General features: G+C 43.0%; 1 protein-coding gene across 3 annotated transcripts in view; it reads right to left on the minus strand.

The window, feature by feature from the left end:
* Positions 1-20,279, minus strand: part of CTDSPL2 (CTD small phosphatase like 2) — a 39,682-nt gene extending 19,403 nt beyond the window's left edge. The window contains exons 1-5 of one of the 3 annotated variants that reach the window (XM_083713200.1): positions 19,822-20,098; positions 13,962-14,139; positions 7,197-7,402; positions 2,017-2,060; positions 1,417-1,624 (exon numbers count right to left, since the gene is read on the minus strand). In XM_083713200.1, coding sequence (XP_083569326.1) covers positions 1,417-1,624; positions 2,017-2,060; positions 7,197-7,226 — 282 coding nt within the window. In that variant the 5' untranslated portion in view covers positions 7,227-7,402; positions 13,962-14,139; positions 19,822-20,098. Of the gene's footprint in view, positions 1-1,416; positions 1,625-2,016; positions 2,061-7,196; positions 7,403-13,961; positions 14,140-19,821 lie in introns of all 3 variants that reach the window. The other 2 variants (XM_083713202.1, XM_083713201.1) reach the window with 2 other exon arrangements.
* Between the last annotated feature and the right edge of the window lie 399 nt (positions 20,280-20,678).

Below are 20,678 nucleotides of genomic sequence, written 5' to 3' on the forward strand. Positions count from 1 at the left end.
AAATGACCTCTTTTCTTCTCCCACTGTGTGCTGTTCTGGGAGTTCCCTCCAGAGAAGATTGGGGGAGGGGGCAGGCAGGAGAGGAGGGAAGCCCCTTCCTGCTAGCATTTGCATTGGGGGTTGCCTGTCCTTGCATTACATCATTCCTACACCAACTACATTGATGTTTATTTCCAGGTTCAATTTAATGTGCTGGCATTGATCCTTAAATCCCTAAAACATTTGGAGCCATGTTAGATGAAGGTCTGACAGCTCTCATAATAACCTACTTGAGATTAGCTTTATGAAATAGCAAGGACAGAGCCTTTTCAGTGGTGGCCCCATGTTTTTGTAATTCCCTTCATAGGGAACTTTAACAAGTCTGCTTTCTTGCTATCTTTAGGATTGCTTCCCCACCTGCTTATCCCAGTAGCCTTGCAGCTTCAGGCCACTCACTGGATCTTATTTTGCATGGGAAGCTTGCCCCCCCCAACTAGAATTCTAAGGCCATGCTAGCTTTGCTGTGCCAATCCCCTTGAGAAATCTCTCTATCCCTTCATGAAGTAGCAGTCTAGCTATCCCTAATATGAGCACTAGATGCCCCAACCAACACAACTGGTAGGGCCACTCCACACACAGGCCTTAGTGGACATGTTAAGATTTATTCTGTAAGGTCCAGTTTCTATTCTGGCATCATGTTTACAATTTTGGTTCAAAGGGTCCAACATTTATACAGGTATAAAGGAGAATTCCTGGATGCCAAGATCCAAGTTTAGGGCAAGTACTCTTTTGGTGAGAGAACCCTAACAGAGATTTGAAATCACAAAACATGCAGCAAAGTAAAGTGTGGAAATACAAGCTGTAGAACCTTAAAATGTGCCAGTTAAAGTGAGTATCAAATTGTCCCCTTAAAAGGCTTCTTTCCAAAGTTTCCCACTGGCATACAAAAACACCACACATTTGGTAAGTTAAAAGCGGCTTACTTATAAACACTCCAAATGTCAGATTCATGTGCTTTTCCATACAGCATTCAGAAAAAGTCACAGGAAGTAAAACTTACCTTAGTTACAGAGTGGTGAAAGTTCCTTGGTTACTGGTATAGGAAATCAAGAGTGGCTTGTGAGAGCCATGCAGTCTGAGCTGGAGCAACCAACTCAAAACTCTTCACATGGGAGCTTCTCAGGTAGACCCTTCCAAGTTGAGCGAAGCTGGGCAGGACAGCTTGCTCTATGGTCTTAACCCCTTCATGCATTAATTAGACTTAAGCATGTTGGTTATGTGAGGCTGCTTATTCCACAGACAACTATTGTGTTTACATTTCTTTTTCTTATGAATTTTTGTGGTTTTAAAACTTTTTTGTGTAAATCCCTTTTGGGAAGACTGTGGTGATAAATATTCCATAGATAGATTAGCATGATCAAAATATTTGAAGCTTACCTTTGGGGTGCTTCCTTTAATAAACTTTTTGATTGAAGATAATAAGCCTGTTTCATTTTTCTGAGGTTTTCCTCCCCCAACAGGTAAGCTCTCTTCTACATCTGAGTACTTTCTCTTCACCCTCAGTGGACGCTGCGTGTGATTTTGATTTGACTGCTGAGAAGCTTTCCGCGTTCTCAGCCTCATTTTGTTGGTATCACATGTAAAACTGTAAGAGAACAAGCACATAACATTAACTAAAGCCTAAGAAGTACTAATCATCTATGGTTTTATAGCACTTTCAATAATTAATCCAAAACTGGGGTAACTGTTTTCTTTTTTAAGCATTTTATTTAAAATAAATAAATGAAAAGCCACATGCACAACTGGTTTCTAGCTCCCTAAAATGCTAAGGCTGGCATGTAGGAATTTGAAAATTCAGCCATTCCTGGATAAAAAACATATGTCTGAGTCTCCTACACACTATTTGATCAAGATCAAGACATGAGAATTTGAGGGGTCAGGTACCCATCTCATTATTCAGGTGAGCCATATTTTCAAAGGGGACATTAGCACATGCTCAGGATATTTGCAAGATTTCTATCCAGAATCTCAACATGCCTTTCAGCAGGACTCTTCATGGATGCTGCTCTGGAGTAGGTATTCTAGCAAGAAAGGGACAGCCATTCAGCACTGAGAAATCTAAAGGATGCAGTTTATGATTCTACTCTCACAAAAGAAAAGCCTACCCCATACTTTGGGCATAGGGCCTGTCTGACTCTCAGAGATCAGTATACCTAACAGTTACATCCTCTACTTCCTCCAAGCCATCATCTCCCCATTGCCATAACAAGTTAGCCACTGAAGAAAACAAGGCAGGCTCCTTCCTGCAACTTTTCTGCCCTGTCCTGGAACAGGGTCATTGGTCTTACTGGCTCTTTTCCCTGAAAATAAGTTCAGCATGATCAAGAGATGGAAGTACGGAACTGAATAAAAAATTATTTTCTCTCATTTATGTGCATTAGGACGCAGACTGACAAGCCCAGTCTATCCCAGCAGAGCACAAAGAAAAATACCAGGCAGTTTATTTGTTTGCTGCATCATCACTGTGCAAATTAAGGTGTAAAACAGCCATGTCCTAATCACATTCTAATTGAACACTTATGTTTGAGAGGGCAAATGGAATATGTTACCCTTTTGCGAATATGGATGTACAAAGTAATTCAGTGACTGGCACCTGAACACACACCATATCAATTTCCAGCTCTCCTACACACTTCCTGCATGGCTAGAGGCAAGCCACAACCTGTCAGATCCTCTGCTTACCATCTGGGGAACAAGTATGTTTGTGTGGCCCACCAGAGGGAGGGAGAGGAAGTGAGCTTTCACTAATGTTTGTAAGCTGCTAACAACAATGAGGAGGGAGACAAGTCTGTTAAACTCCAAGCGCCCTGTGCGAAAGGTATCTAACTTTGCCAAAGTTAACAAACCAGTAAAAATATTACATCATGGAAACAGTATGCTTAGGTAAATGGGTTTCCATTTGTCAGTGTTGATAACTTCAACTTCTACATTTATAAAACACAGGACTACTCTGTGAACTGATTTTCTCTAACAATTGTGGTTGTTGTTTAGTCGTGTCCGGCTCTTCGTGTCTCTAACAATAAAAGCCTTAATTAGGTATAATGTCAATAAAACTGCTAAGAATCACCACCCATAAACAGAGCTGTGAAATCTTAACCAGGTAAAATGAAACACGAAGGTGTAGTCTTGCCTTAATTGTTACGTTCCATTTGAAGTAGCTAAGATGAGCATACAGTTTCATGCTGAAACTCTTTAATTTTAAGTTAATTTAAAAGAAGCAGTTATTGCATGTGTATGGGGAGGGGGCGTTAGGGGAGGAGTAGTACATCGTGCTCTTTCTGCGGTAGTTTGTCCATGTTTGGTCCTGCACTCAGCTTTCACCAAGGTGGTGCCAAACGTATTGCTCTGCTTTCCTTTGGACCACATCAGCAAGCTAGAAAGGGGATTCTTATCATCTGGGCCCAGGACCTCCATACACACTGCCAAGGCTTGTGCCATAGGGAGGTCACTTCAGTGCTGCTAGCACAGTGGTTTGATTTAACTCTCAGAGGCGTTCTCCATTGTCTCTCAACAACAGAGTGCATTACCGAATTATAAAATGTGCCTTGGGAATTCTGTTAGGATATTATTAACAGGGCAAGATCCAAGCAATGCCAAGTCTTTTAATGTCCCATTGGTTTCAACAGGACAGTGTTATCCAAAACAATTCCATTGGAATTAATGAGGCTTCCAGGTGTTTGTTGGAATGTATCCTTAGTTTGGGGAAAACCTGAGGGGAAACATATTACCAGTCCCCTATCCAAAAAGTGTGAAAGGGAACACTGCACTTCTTTACAGAAAGCGATAGAAGGTAGGCTGCAAACGTGCACACAGAGTAAATGTTTTTGAATGGGAGATTAGGTGTCTATATTGAGAGAGCATGAGCATTATCCTCTAAGCTGCCGTTCATTTAACTGGGCCGACTGCTAGTGCCAGAGAGTCTTTGGCTTACTTCACATCCTGGCTATCAAACCTCAGTTATAAATATCCTTAATGGACTTAGCAACAGGTACCTACAATCCTCTTGATGACAGAAGTTTGTTTTCCCATTACCTGATGCACCCAGAACACAAGTGCTGTTTTGACTTGAATTGCACACAAACAAAACACAGAAGAATCAACACAACATTGAATATTTGTGCTAAAGGAACATGTTCACTCAATTCAGACATTTACTGGTAGCCCACCATGCTGAAGGGGATTGATTCCTCACAGAAGTTTTATTCCTTTAACAGTTATATGACGGGCATATAAGACACAGTATGAGACACAGTAGTGAAGTGTGTGCAGTGAATTCCAGGTTCTATCAGATCTGAGCTGCTTTCCATAATTAGACAGGAGGTTTCCTTTTTGGCTTGCCAAAAGTTTGGAGCAGCGTACTAGCAACCAACAAAAAACATTGCTACCTGTACAACTCTAGAAAATCAGATAGTGACAGATGGCAGTAAAGAGAGCTGCATCAGGATAGGGAAATGTGTAAAATATTTTTTCCATATAATGAAAGACATAGAGAACTACTGTATTTACTCAAATCTAACGATCACTTTTTGGGGCCAAATTACGTGGTTAAAATTAAGGTGCACATTAGATTCGATGGAACATTTACATTCACCAGCAAACACTTTTTTTGGTTTCAAGGTTTTGAAAATTGAGACGTGCATTAAATTCGATGGCATATTAGACTAGAGTAAATGCAGTATTATTTGTTATATACAACTGTGAAATTCCCTTCCTATAAAGAGTATGAACACCTTTCAGAAACATATCCTTTTCAACAGGCTATAAGATTGGACCCAAACTAGTAAAAATACTTTCTCTAACACCCCCTTCTATAACATTACAAGAAAAGCCTTTTTTATCTGCAGATGTGTTTGCAGTTTGTGTCTCACAAACACTGAGCAGAGTTCTAAGAGGCCGATCAATCAGCAGGAGTTCGGAAGTCGTGTTGTAATTGGCAGCTGTTGCTGCCTGTCACTCTAGAATTGTGTATTTCAGCCCACCAAGCATAGATGTGTGGAGGCTGGAATTGGGAGGCATGAAGCAATGTTTCTATGAATATGCCAAGTCATACAAAGCTGATCCCTAAAACATGACACTCGATGAATTTTGACAGATGCTACAGGTACATCAGTGGCAGGATAGAGTCAAACTGCCTGCTTTTCCTAAGAACATGGGTTTGAGTTGGAAGGGCAAATATAGTCCCAACTGGAGCGCCATCTAGACTGCCTGTGATATATCAAGAAGTGTGGTATGGTTTCTGCTTGAAGTGGAAATAGCTACACCTCCAGTGTAAGGTAAAGGTAAAGGTACCCCTGCCCGTACGGGCCAGTCTTGACAGACTCTGGGGTTGTGCGCCCATCTCACTCAAGAGGCCAGGGGCCAGCGCTGTCCGAAGACACTTCCGGGTCACGTGGCCAGCGTGACATCGCTACTCTGGTGGGCCAGAGCCGCACACGGAAACGCCGTTTACCTTCCCGCTGGTAAGCGGTCCCTATTTATCTACTTGCACCCGGGGGTGCTTTCGAACTGCTAGGTTGGCAGGCGCTGGGACCGAGCAGCGGGAGCGCACTCCGCCGCAGGGATTCGAACCGCCGACCTTTCGATCGGCAAGTCCTAGGCGCTGAGGCTTTAACCCACAGCGCCACCTGCGTCCCACTAGTGTACACCTCCAGTGTAACACCACACATATTTCACTGTAAGCTTCACTCACTTTCACAACACAGAAACACAGCAAAAACTGCCCATATGCCAATTCATGTCTAAGTCCAGACTTGGCCAATGAAAGGATGTGCTGAAGCTGCATCAAATTGAAAAGAACAGGGCTTCAAGCATTAATCAATTTAATTGAACAATCATCAACCAATGAAGCGAGCAGGAGGGCTTTAAATTGTTGGTGCAAGACTGAATGACATTTTAAAAACCAAATCCGTTTTGACTCTTTTTATTTAAAACGAGTGCGACATAGCATTTTCTACTAGTGATGATGAAAAAGCTGTTAATTAAACTCTAATTTATCTATATTTCCTTCAATATCCACAAAAACACTATTTGTAATATCCAAATGTAAATAGATTTAATCCATCTATTGACATTAAGATGATTAGACAATTAAAAACTTTGGACAGCAGCAAGTATGATTCCACAAGAAAGAAATGGGTTGAGATGAGCTTTACATTATCATATTCTTGTACACTTCTCCCCTCCCCCATCAAGAATTTTAAGATCCTGCACTGACAATTCACAAAACTTTGTTAAGTTGCAATGCCTAAGTCCAATGAACTCAGCAGGGCTTCCTTTTGAATAGATATGTGCAAGACTGAACTGTTAGTGGCTTATAGGTTTCAGCAAAACCTGTGCAGTTCCTGTTGGGATTCTGGAATGAAACAGCTGCTCCTGGAGACATTAAGCTCTCTGGATTTATAATCCATAGCACTGGACATGCAGAAGCCTATTTTTGGAAGTAATTTTCCTCTTGTTTCAAAGCTGATGTAGTATAGCCAGACTGCTAAAAACTTCCTGAATGTGCCCTTTAGGTTTTTCATGGGAAGTCATGACCCTAAATAATAATTTTATTGGCATCTTTAATTGCTTACCTCAGGCACGTTTGTAATTTTAAGCAAAACAAAGTAATTATAAGACTTAACTGGCTTGATTTTTGTGGTTCCCAGGCATTTATTTTTGCACTATAAGCTTTATCAGCCAGTAATTATTTCTGCCTACTATTTAACACTTGGTAGGCTAACAAGTAAGGAATAACTGGCCTACTACACAACACACAAGTAGGAAGAATCCTGAAATGGTGTGGGAGCCAGTGTAAAGTTATCTTAGGCAAGGACTTGCTGCTATCTGAATTGCAGCATCTTTACGGAATGAATGCAAGAATCACTGTCCTGGGTTTTGCTGGGCTTTGTTAACGGTCAGGGGTACCTTTACCTTTTTAATGAAGATATCTGAAGAAGTGTGCATGCACACGAAAGCTCATACCAAGAACTGACTTAGTTGGTCTTTAAGGTGCTACTGGAAGGAATTTTTTTTCATTTTTTGTATCACTTTTGGGATATTTATTTATAATAACCTCCAAACACTAACCGGTAGTTAATGTCTAGCCCACTGTGCAAGTATAAAAAATAAGTCTAGTCTGTTGTGACCGACCAGAATGTTAAAAATAATTTCCTTACTCTAAAGAGATGAAAACCTGTCCAACTCATTCAAGTCTCATTCTGTGATGTTGTTGTCTGTTACCATCAACTGGAAGTTTAAATAACCTCTAAAATTTAACAAAGCCACTCTTATCTTTTTTGAAGATTTGCTTATGCCCAGAGTGCCTACTACTGGAGGCAGGCATTTGTTCTTCCCATGCAGCAGCAGCAGCAGCAGCAGCACACTGAATGGAGAAAAATAAAACAGGCAGCAGCACCTGTTAAATGGCAGCAATTTGGGGAAAAGACAATGCAGAGTGTTGTGGCAACTTAAAGGCTTAACAGTTTTATTATTATATAAGCTTCCATGGGCTGCAGCCCATTTCCATCAGATACAAAAACTGTTCTCTTTGAATATTATATATACAGAGGGGGAAATTATAAACAGTAGGGCCTTGAAATGCAGGAAGGCTATCACATATCTCTGCAAAGCTAAAATGTATATCACACACACACACACACACACACACACACACACACACACACTTCACAACAGGAGTAGTTTAAATAGTAACCAATTGAAAAGCTACAGACACTACCCCCCCCAAAGGGTAGTGAAGCATCATAGAATTGTAGAGTTGAAAAGAACCCACTGCAATACAAGAATCTCAGCTAGCTCATACATGACAGATGACCATCCAACCTCCAAGGAAAGGGAGTCCACCGCCTCTCAGGGGCATCTGTTCCACTGTCAAACAGCTCTTACTGCTGGAAAATTCTTCCTGATGTTCAGCCACCTCTGATGTTCAGCCACTTTCCACCCACTTTTAAATAATATTAGTCATCTGTATGATGTGGCGGGGCGGAGAGCCAGGTGTCTTTAGATGTTATTATTTATTAAATTTATTAATCATTTTCAAACATGACCAAAAAAACCACAAAAAGTATTCTAAGCAAAAAACCACAACACATACATTAAAACCAGATTATTTTTTTTTAAAAAAACTTGTCTAAAAGATAATTTTATTTTTTTAAAGCTAGATTAAAACATTCCACTATGCAACAAGGCCATAGATAATTAAAAGCCAAAGGCCTGGTGGAAAAAGTTTGCATTTCCTTAACAAGTATGCTCACCCATGCAAAAAGACCTGGTGTCTAAAGCCAATTAATCTTAAGTAATCCATCAGATTCTACATCAATCTTGCCTCCACCTTCTCCCCAAAAGAAAACAGTCTGCAAAGTTCTAAAAGTAGCATGACTTGTGGGGAAAACTGAGTGGAAACTAAAAAATGTAATTCATCAGAGACAAATGCAAAGCTCTGCACATAGTGAAGCAAACATATATTCACAAACAGTAATAAGATGGGAGATACAGTCATACCTTATGTTGTGTCCACTTCATGTTGTGTCTTTTCATGTTACATCCCGCGGCAACCCAGAAGTACCGGAACAGGTTACTTCTGGGTTTCGCCACTCACGCATGCGCAGAAGCACCAAATTCTGCTTCGCGCATGTGCAGAAGCACCATATTGCGCCACGTGCCTGTGCAGATGCAGCACTTCGAGTTGTGGGCATTTCACATTACGGACAGGCCTCTGGAACGGATCCCGTCCATAACACGAGGTACCACTGTACCCTGCTTGGAAACAGCACATATGAAAAGGCTGCAAAAGGCCTACTGTGATTTTAGGCTGCATTAATCGAACCACAGTTTCCAAATAACAAGAAGCAACAGTTCCACTTTATTCTGCATTATTCACACCTCATCTGGAATTTTAAGTCCATTTCTGGGCACTTTAAAAAGGCCTGTGGTACACTGGATTGGACTTTCAGGGCTGCTGTCATTTTGTTGTATGGAATTCATGTTGGCCTGTTTTGATATTACTACTTAACTTTGATTTTATGTATTTCTACTCTGGGATCTTTCAGCAAAGGCAGACTATAAAAATGGCAAATTAAAAAAAACCATCAAACACATTTCCAATCTATGCCTAATCATCAACTTTTTAGATGACTTTGACCAAGCCAAATAAATTATACTCCTTTCAAACTATATTTTAAATGTGAAATGGGATTACTAATTACCTGTCTCATATGACTCAGTGGCAATGTTCATAAGGCTATAACCATGGTCTAGCACACGTTTGGGGAACCTAAGGTTTAGGTGCAAAATGGAGCCCCCTCTATCGAGTCTCTAGCCACACCCCTTCTTCTCAAGCCACACCTCTCACAAGCCCTATTTCTGTAGTCTCCTCAAGTGTTTGATTGGCTGGAATGTGTCCTTGAACTGTGATTGCATGGATGAAAATATGTGAAGGGGTGGGAAGAGACACTTGTAGAAACCTCTGACTTTGTATGGCTGGAATGTAGCCTACTCTACAAAGGAAAGAGTAGCATCCTTTGCCCCACCTACTTTTGCCTCTGGCATCCAGACCCTACAATTTTTTCCACAAGAGAATGTGGCCCTCAGGCTGAAAAAGCCTCCCCGCCCCTGCTTTAGCATGATGTGCACAAGATGGAACAATCCCAACAGTGGCATCATTAGCCCACATGGCCTGGAAAATTACTCAGACTGCATTTTGCTTCACTCTCCCTGAATCTTATGACAAAAAACTCTGGTTAGTTTAACAAGACAACTTCATAACCCATGGTTTGGAATTAGCTTGTTCTAAAACTGGCAGGAGCTTGCTATAAAACATAAGCCAAACAACAAGAAGCTGAGATTCAGGGACAGTGAAACAAAACAGTCAAAATTGTTTTCCATGCTGTGATAAGGCAGCAGAAAGGAGAGAACGATGCAGAAGGCCGAGGTTCATCCCACCTCATGCACATCATGCTAAACCACAGTTAAGTGCAGGAGTGGCCAACAATTTTGAACTCACATGCACCAGTAAGTGGTCAGTGAATATGTACCAGGAGGGTAGGGTTAGCTCTTCCCTCCTTGTGCTGCCCTCCTTATCATAATAATGCACCCCCACAGCCTGACACACAGCTATTTGGGAGCTAGAGCAGGCTGGCTTACACACGTAGGATGGTGTCTGGGGGTGAGCCTCTGCCAGAAGCTGCTCTAGGAGAGTCAAACATTCAAGGAAATAGGGAAAATGACTGGGCCTTCGGCAGTGTGTAGGGGCAAAAGAAAAGTTTAAAAAAAAAAAACCAACTGGCAAGAAACATTTGGTGGTTTACATGTACCGACGAGCTGCCCATTTGCAGTCTTGTAAAATGTGTAAATGCAGCCTATGAAGTAATTATTGGACAGTACCTACCATACTATGCAGTGTGAAATAAAAGATACACGAACATTTTTTAGATTAAATAAGGAAGTAGTTATTTCACATTACTGAAGTGAAATAACTCTTACAAAATATAAGCTAGGAAAGATATATAGAGATGTTATGGGAGCCCCGCAGCTTCCAGCTTCCATGACCAGTAATAATTATTCAGTTACCTTCCATGACCAGTAATAATTATTCAATGATCAAGAAAGGGCACAAAGGGGGCACAAAACTAGGATTAGGGATCTTTTCAGAAGCTACATCTATTTTGGCGGGGGGGGGGGGGGACCATTATCCTCTGGCAATCATATATGTAACTTTCTTCAAGGTCATGTTTAAACCTCATAGCTTGTTGTCCTAACTGTTCTGTAGAAAGTGACAAAATTTTTTAAATAATATGTTAACACTACAATGAATGCATATCTATCCAAAACAAAAACATAGTGTAAGAATGAACCCTCAGGCCCAAAGACATCGAGCAACTTGTCCTCGAGATCACACAGCATAACATTAATTTGACTCAGCTCAACTGGTTGCTGGTCATAATTCCTACTAATTTCATTAAAACTAGTTTCCAAATAAACACACTTAATACTGCAGCCTAATGGAATTTTGTATTAAAAGCTAAGTCACTGATTAAATAAGGACCATTGAAAGCACACAGTCTAAAATAATTGTAGGAATACTACTTTGTATTCGTACAAAGTACATCATGAAAAATGTATATGCCTGAATCAGACTTGCCTCTTCTTAAACACAATAACTATATTGGTCTAACTTGTCAAAATGCAATATAGAAAAGTTATTATTTACACATGGCATCTATTCTGCTCGTAACTATTTCCTTGGGAGTCAAGCCGAACTAAATGAAAACAGTGTGGGGAGGGCAAAAGAAGAAGATACATGTTTTGTTTTCACACATTCAAAGATCTAAAATTAAACTGAAATTGTGGCACAACAATTTTCTAATGAAATGAGCATTTCCCCCCAAAAGATATACAAAGGCCTCATTTGGACTATGTCTTAACATTATGTGAACAAACCTCCCGTCCCCAGTGTGGTCATGAAGAGATCTGCTGCCGTCACTTCCATTTTCAATAAACCATAGCATGAAGTTGACTAGTTTCAGTAAACCATAGTTAAGACTACCCAGTTTGCCCAGCTGCAGTTAGAAACAGAACAAAAGCTTCCCATTTCCTCCACACATCCACACCAAAGGAGGGAGGAATATATGAGACTGAGGCTCATTCACAAAACACTACATCATTGGTTAGTGTGATATCCAAATGAGGCTAAAGAGTACCTCCAATTCTCTCCAATACAGTGGTACCTCAGGTTAAGAACAGTTTCAGGTTAAGAATGGACCTCCAGAACGAATTAAGTTCTTAACCCGAGGTACCACTGTACTTATTGATGTAGCATATAGGACATTCAATGTCACCACTGCATTTTAATATGATGGCTGTTTGTTTTTATTTGCTTTTATTGTGTAAAATGTTTTGAAGACCTCTACTGTAGTTGGAAAGGTGGAATATATATATTTTTTTTAAATGACAAAGTGTATGGTTCTCTCAACAAGTAAATTATTTATGATCCTAAAGGTTCAATTTGGATTAAATGCATGATATATTAATACAGTGGTACCTCGGGTTAAGTACTTAATTCGTTCCGGAGGTCCGTACTTAACCTGAAACTGTTCTTAACCTGAAGCACCACTTTAGCTAATGGGGCCTCCTGCTGCTGCTGCGCCGCCGGAGCACGATTTCTGTTCTTATCCTGAAGCAAAGTTCTTAACCTGAAGCAATATTTCTGGGTTAGCGGAGTCTGTAACCTGAAGCGTATGTAACCTGAAGCGTATGTAACCCGAGGCACCATTGTAATTAAAATAAGTATTTTTACTAAATTGCTTCCCCATTTAAGTCTACAACAGCATTTATATTAGCAATTCAGAAGTAGAATATATTGCTACATAACTGATAATTAATTGCAATACAGTGATCATGACACTCGTATCATTCTGTTTCATATAGCTGATCACACAAGATATCATACATCAAGGTCGGACTGCTGCAATGTGCTGTATGCAGGACTGCCATTTTAATTATATGTCTTGTCATTACAGTTGACTCAAAATGTTTCATCCTGCTGTTGACAGGGGTCCATTACTCGGAGCATGCAACTCTGTTGTTACTTCAATCCACAGTGCTCCGAATACAATTCCAAGCCCAAACTTGGTTACTTTTAAACCCCTATATTAGGGTTGCCATATTTCAAAAAGTAAAAACCATAACACCCCAAAAGTTGTTGAGGAAACCACCAAAATTGTGGAAATTGTTGTATATATAAGATATATCCGGTGAGTATGAAGGACAAGGCCTTCTTGGTGATGTCCCCCTTGGGAAGCCAATTCAGTGCTGCCACCCCCACTACCACTTTCCCGGTTTTGTTGTGTTCAGACATATGTTTGATGTGATCCAATCTCCGAAGTAATGGTTTATCAAGATGCTATTTTGGTTTTCTGGTGTTTGTTTAAACTGATTATTTTATTTTTGGATTGTAATTATATTATGTTTTGTGAGCTTCCTTGGGGGTCCTATGTGGTGCCCCCAAAAAGCATTTAAATATATTTAAAGAATAAAACACCATTGCCCCCAAATGAAACAAACTTAGTAGATTCTCCTAGACCCCAAGAAGAAACATCTTATGAAAGCCAATGCTATCCAAATTCAGAAGTCTGGTTGAGAAATGCTCTGTAGTCTCTGGCAAATATTTTTTTTATCATTTTTTACCAGAGGGAAAGGCTGAAAGGACAGTAACATTGGCTTCACCCAAGCTAGAGCACAGGCAAAGAGCTCTTTGATTTCCTCATTCCTAATGTAAGTGTAAATAGAGGACTTGGCAGGCACCACCTAATGCACCTTATCCATTCATGATACAGGAAGACATGGCAAAATGATTTTTAATCCCTCCCTTCCACATTAACTTCATGGAAAGCTCTATCAAAATTTTCATTCTTACACACCTTACTTCCTTTTGCTAGTTTCTTAGTTAATGCACTGGGATGAGAAACTGATGTGCATATTGAGAGGGCAGCCTGAGATAGCCTGGGTAAAAAAACAAAACTGTTTATTCCTACCATAGGCACAAACATGAAGTTCAAAGCCAGTGAATAGCAATAAGGAGCAACATGGGGGGTGGGGGGAGAGAAGAGAAGAGAAGAGAAAAGAAAAGAAAAGGGATCAGTCACAAAGCCATAAATCTGGAAGAACAACTTTGTAATCTCATGCACAGGTCAGACTTAACAACCGTAATTTGAAACTTATTTCCTCATTTTCAGAGTTTGTATTTCTTCACCAAACATGAAGAAAGCTCACCCAAAATGTTACCATAAGCTATACTGAATTTGAGAGAGCCACTCAATAATAATGACAATGCAAGACTATTCGTTTGGGACTGTGTTTTTATTTCCTTCCCTACATATATATATCCATTCAATTAGGTCACATGCTGCTTGAGAAAAGCCACTCACAGAAATGGGTCTGGAAATTTCCAGGGTGCCTGGACACCTAGGTATCAAAGGGTTTCATGCTGCAAACTCTGATGGCCCTTCTTGAATACTTTGTTCAGGTTTCTGGGTTGTTGAGTTATTTTTCCAGACCTGCTCCAGAGGAGACTAACATTTGGAAGACTGAAGTGTCATGGAACTGCTGAAAACGACAAGCCAAATATGAGGCCAGGAAAGTTTGTTTACATATATCCAACAACAAATTTATACTGTTTACCGATTAATATTGTATGCACATTTCAAACAAGTCTGCATAATCTTGAAACAGAAACAATGTATCTGTTTCAATCATCCAATGAATTCACTGTGCATGCACACACTGACCATTCTGAAGGATCTTCCACATACTTCACATAAAGTTTAATGTCTACCTAGCAATGTAGAAATATGCTTTCCTATAAATTACTTAGTCCTGGTGTGCAAACACCTTAAAGTCATTAAATATGTGAGAAAGAAGCTTCCTCATGGTCTACCACTGAAAACCAGTAAAATGCAAACTATTGCAGGTACAGTATATTGAAAATATGAGATCACACCTGCCCTGCCAATTATAAACTTTGGCACCACAAGTGTTACTCTGAGGAATGACAACTTTGTTTCAATATATTTGCAAGCAGTACATACCCAGTATCATTTCTCTTTTCATGTACAAGATTTGAATTGAAAAAACTGAAGCTGCTCCTGGTTTTCAAAACCCACAACTAAAATAACAGGACAAGACAAATACATTACCAGGCTTCTACAGGAAAAGGGAAATGGTCTCTCTCAAATTGGGATGTGGAATAAGACGTTTGAAACTGTAATGCAGTAGATTTATCAGTGGAGCCTCATTGTATCCTAAATGGAATCTGGCAGGGAGAGGCTTGGGAATGGAGTCCCTGACTCCAATAGGCTCGGGTTGGCAATGAGATGCTATGTGAAGAAGAGGAAAGATTTGTTGAGTGGATGCAACCCAATGAGGTGGGGATTCACAAAATTTGAAAAACATTGGAGCAGCAAAGAATTTCATAAACCAGAACCACACTCCACCTGCAAGGAGAAACCACTCACCACTAAATAATGGCAATAAAATGGGATGTATCAGAGCAATGATGCCACATAGGGGTTCTACTCAGAGTAGACCCACTAAAACCAATTAAGCAGGCAGGCAAGATACATCAGGGTGGCTGTTAGCTGCCCTGGGCATCAAATACAGAAAGGTGGCTTACAAACTCTTATTAACAAAACAAACAAATCCTGCATGTCCCAGAGAATGTGCTCAGCTAGGAAACAAGACACCATGTGGAAGCAAACAAGGAAGTAGCATCACTAACCATCCAGCTGCCAGTTTGCAGGGGACATATGCCCCATGCCCTCTGGAAAGGGCCCCAGCTCACCTCCTGCTTTACTTCAGGGGAGGAGCTACACCTCAAGGAGCAGTGCTCCTGCTTTGTTTGCAAAAGGTCCCAGGGTCAATCGCTAGTACAGTGGTACTTCGGGTTACAGACGCTTCAGGTTGAAGACTCCGCTAACGCAGAAATAGTACCTCAGGCTAAGAACTTTACTTCAGGATGAGAACAGAAATCACGTAGCGGCGACGCAGTGGCAGTGGGAGACCCCATTAGCTAAAGTGGTACCTCAGGTTAAGAACAGTTTCAGGTTAAGAACGGACCTGCAGAACGAATTAAGTTCTTAACCTGACATACCACTGTACAGTGGTATCTCTGGTTGGGAACACGATCCGTTCTGGGGTGCCGTTTGCCCCCCAAAAAGTCCGTAACCAGAGCAGCGCTTCTGCACATGTGTGAAGCGCGATAGAGAGCTTTTGCGCAGAACGCTTCTGCGCATGCAGAGAAACCCAGAAGTGAACACTTCTGGGTTTGCCACATGCTTAACCCGAAAAAACGCAACATGAAGCGTTCGCAAGAAGAGGTATAACTTTATCTCCTGTTAAAAGGACCACATCAAATGATAGAGAAAGGACTCTGCCTGTGATCCTGGACAGCCACTGTCAATCAAAGCATAATAATGGGCTAGATGGGCAAATGATCTGCTCTAGTATAAGGCCATTTCCAGTGTTAGAAACTGAGATATGAAAGCTAGGAGCCAAATTAAGGTTACCAGATTTTTTTTCAATGAATCCGGGGACACTTTTCAACTTCTCACTAAATATATGGATTTTGTCAGGGGACTGATTTGTAAATCTGGGGACTGTCTCCAGGAAACCAGGACATCTGGTAACCTTAAGCTAAATGGCACCTTAAACCTAGGTTATGGGTGCAACAACAGAATGTCTAGTGTACTTTTTTATAACAAGAATACAAAGCTGAAAATGAATAAACTGCAGATAAAATATTATGTTAATTTTTTACATGATCTAGTCCTTCCCCTGCCCACCCCCTAATATTCTTAAGAGGGTCTCTTCTCCAGTCTTCAGAGAGTAGCTGGAAGTGGGGAGGCAGAAAAATGTCCTCCTTTCCTTCCACTCTGCAGTTTAAATCTGAAATCTTAGGCACAGTACTGCGCCCAGAGCTCAGAAACTGCTTGCACTAATGAAATTCCATGTCGCAAATGCGCCTAGAACAATGGGAGTTTCAAACACTGACCATTCCCCAATTTGCCCACACCTACACCCTCATCCTCGGAAAACCTTATGGCTCTATTCTTCTCACGCCCCTTGTTCTGCCCTCACCCAACATTTGACCCTACCTAACTTCCCATCTCCACCCCAAGACGGGACTAGATCCTTGCCATTTCCCTATCTTTAATTGTTGGGGCAGGAGGAAGAGCTTTACAGTAGGCAGATGCCACACAAGGGGCTCCAACAACTGCTACACATTCCAATGACTACCCACACTCACACTCACCTCTTTCTCACACACACACCCCTTTGGGATGCACAGCAAATTTGGTTAACCAGGGACTACAAATTGTGGCTGACTAATAAACCTAGCCAAAATCTGAAAAGCCCCCAAAACTAATTTGAAAATCTGAAAAGCCCCCCAAAAAAGTAATTTTCTGATGCAAAAGTGGAAGCTCAGGAGAAGAAAGAATATGCCCATTTCACTGAAATGAAGTTTGTTTTCTATTTAGGCAATGCTTTATTACAGACAGGAAAAGTAGCACTCAAGGGTGTTCATTCTTCTGTCACCCATGTACAACATTTATTAAAGCATCACAGGTGTTCGGTACCTCCATTCTTTCATGTGCAGATGAGATACAACTATCATACTTCACAGGGCTACCATTAAATTAAACCAGTAACTTAACTGTTTCATTTCTGTGGGCCATTTTCCATTCAAAGCCCTTTGTTTACACTAATAATTAACCTTTGCAGCACCAGCCCTTTGTAATAGATTGGAAATAAATATTACTATTTTTGTTCAATACAAGCTAGCAGTAATTAATGCTCACAACCTTCTAGGGAAAACAGGAGTCAAACTAGTGCTGTACTCATATATCAACAAGAGATGCCACTTTCTTCAAATTTCTCAAAGATTTATTTTTCATGAGGCCTTTGATTTGGCTCCCTTGTTCCTATGTCCTATAGTGTTCTTCAGCAACTGGGTGCCCTTCTGGTTGTTTTGGACTATAACAAAAAAAGAGAGCTGTGGTACAAAACTTCTGGAAAACACCAGGTTGCCCGGCTGAAATTAAACCTGCAACCAAGCTTAAGCCATTGCAACAACCGCTTATTCCTTCCCCGTTTATCTCACCTGCCCTTCCCCTGTTCTCAATGTATCAAATTTTAGATTGTAAGCTCCTCAGGGCATGTCTCCCTAAAGCACCACAGGCACTGACAGTGTTATATAAATAGCAATAATAAGAAAGTGAATCCATAAACAAAGTTGGAGTTGTAAACTCCCGTATTAGAAACTCAGCACTTGGGAGTATTATTAGTTTTGAATTTGGCAGGCACATTCAAGCACTGTGCTTTGATACTATTTCCACCACAAGCCATGGGCAGGTGAAGCACTACTGATGCCAAACAGGTAACTACATTCATTCAGATTTAATTGCCCAAATACTGAGAGCAACAGGCAGCCTCAGTGCAGAGTTGTATACATTTGTTCAGCAACACAATCTGATAATTCCTACTATTTTGATGCCGCTGATGGATGAGTAAAACATACCACTTGACTCCCAGTCCCCATAAACCATATATTGTTGTACTGATTGCTGTGAATACTCTTTATCTCCATAATAATAGCTTAGCTACTTGAGTTCAATGAAATATTGTCTCACTTTTCCTATCAAAGGACCCCCAATTGCTTTATCCTTGGTATGTGTTTGGCAGACAAAGCCACATCCAAAGCATCACTGGCAGGTACTTGGTTGCCTGGGCACATTCTTCAGTGCCATTGTGAGCACTCAAAAATTGTCCTACCCTAGCAGAGGTATGGCCCCTTAGCTTAGAACATGCCACAAGTCCCTAAGGATTTGAGCTTAATTCTATGGCCAAGACAATAACCTCTCCCCACAGTCTCAACAAATACATTAAAAAGGAACACTGGGTAGCCCCACATTGGACATTCCTAATAAACAATTAGAGAGATGAAGGGCAACCACAGACCAGGAGTATAATACATGGCTTAAAGGAGCTTCCCATGCCTGAATAAATTCCAAATGACTCACAAAAATGTTATGTCAGATTCTGAGTGGGGAGACCCAGGTTCAATTCCACCACTCAGTGAAGCTCCTTGGGTGACCTTGGGCCAGTTACCCTGTCTCAACTTAACCCTCCTCACAGGGCTGTTGAGAAGCTAAAATTATAAATGTTGCCTGGAGCTCTTTTTTTAAAAGGAGCCCAAAATGCATATATTAATATACCTTCCATATTAAGCAGCAGATCCACAATACACTCCTCAGCATGACAAGTCCCACACCTGGTTGCGTATCAAGTGCTTAGGCACAGAGCATAAGAAGCTGTTTGATACAAAGTCAAACCACTGGACCACCTGCCCACACAGACAGGGAGCAGTGACTTTCCAGGGTGGCATGCAAGAGACCATCCCAATCCCACCTGAGATGTGACTGGGAACTGAACCTGGGACATTTTGCATGACAAGCAGGCTTCGCATGTGTGTTCAATGGCTAATCCCCAGCCACAAATCCCAGGCAAGAAGGTCAGTGTTACTATGGGGGGTGGGGAGTGCCTGGGGCATCTAGCCCCAGGGCCTTCCAATCTTCATCCAACACAAGAGTCCAACAACGCCTAAGGATCTATTCTGCTTGCCTGCCTGCTCTTGTTGAGGCTTTGCACATGCTCTGGGGCAATCTCCCTCTCTCCCCCGCCCCACTCCAACACGCTCGTCTAGGGCCTGACCACAAGCTGGAGGCGTGCGCGAGTGGAGCTCTCAGCGCCAGTCCCACTCGCAAGCATGCAGGCAGGCAGGCAGAGAGAGAGGACGCAAGTGCCTCGTTCGGGTGCTGCTGCTCCTCCTTCTGCGGCGCCCCCAAAACAAATCCAACTCGCGAGTAGATACACAGACACACAGAGAGAGAAAGAGAGAGAGAGAGAGAGAGAGAGCCCACCCCGGAGGAGGAGCAGCGCGGGCGGGAAGGCGAGCGCGGAGAGGGAGAGAAGCTCCCGCTCGCTCGTTTACTCACTCGCCCGCCCCCCTCCCGCGCTCGCCTCGTGAGTCACTCGGGCGCGAAGGACCCCCCTCGCCCCTCCCCTCCGGCCTAGGCCCGACCAGGGAGGGGGGCGAGCCCGGAGACCCCTCCTTCCTCTCTCCCTTCCCCCTCGGCGGCAGCTGAGGGGCCCGCTGCGCTCCCCGCCTCCTCCCGCTGCCTTCCCTGTCCCCTCAGAAGTCGCCCAGGGCGGCGTCGCGGCGGCGGTTACCTGTGAGGCGCTGAGAGAGATGAGGGGGTGAGGAGGCGGCGGCTGTGGCGAAGGGGGACGTCCCTCACTTCTCCCGCCGCCTTCGTCGTCGCCTTGGTCGTCTCTGCTGTCCGTCAGGTGTCCGGCTACCCCGGCGGCAGGGCCGGGCCCCCCGCCACCTTGGTCGCACGAAGCAGCACCGCCGCCGCCGCCGGGGGCTCCGTAGCCGCTCAGCAGCCCCGGCAGCGGCCAGTCGCCATTTCCCGCCTACCGACCTGCTGCACCGCACGGAAGGACCCGGATGATGACGGGAGGAGGAGGAGGAAGGAGGGGGCAGCAGCGAGAGAGCGACGGAGAGAGGGAGGAGGCGCTTTGCTTGCCTGCCTGGGCCGTCGCAGTTACTGCGCAGGCGCAGTCCGCGCGCGAACGCCAGGCTAGCCCTGCGGGCGGGAGGAGCGGTTCCTGAGGGGAATCGGTTCTCCGGCTGTGAGAGGAAGAGGGAAAAGGGAGGAGAGCAGCCGGCTGAGGAGAAGGAGAAGAAGGCGCCCTCAGGCAGCTCGCGCTGGTGGGGTCCTGCGTTTCCCAGAGAAATGCATTCTGGTCGCTGCCGCCGCCAAGGCACTCTGCACATGCTCGGGCGAACTTCCTCCACTCGCACAAGCCTCGCCTCCAGGGAGGGAGCGGCTGCTTTTGCTGTCTGCGGGAGGCCGCCCAGCGCCGATGGACTGGCGAGCGAGAGGCAGCAGGACCACCCCGGCCGGGGGAGGCAGCCGGCGCCAGGACAGGGACCGCAAAGGCACGTCCCTGGACACACTCTGGACCCGCGGGCCACAGCTACCGTAGGGGCCGCTCGCCCCTTTGGAGGCGCTCCGAAAGGA

Source organism: Podarcis gaigeae, assembly GCF_964106915.1.
Source record: "Podarcis gaigeae genome assembly, chromosome: 14".
Lineage (NCBI taxonomy): Eukaryota > Metazoa > Chordata > Lepidosauria > Squamata > Lacertidae > Podarcis > Podarcis gaigeae.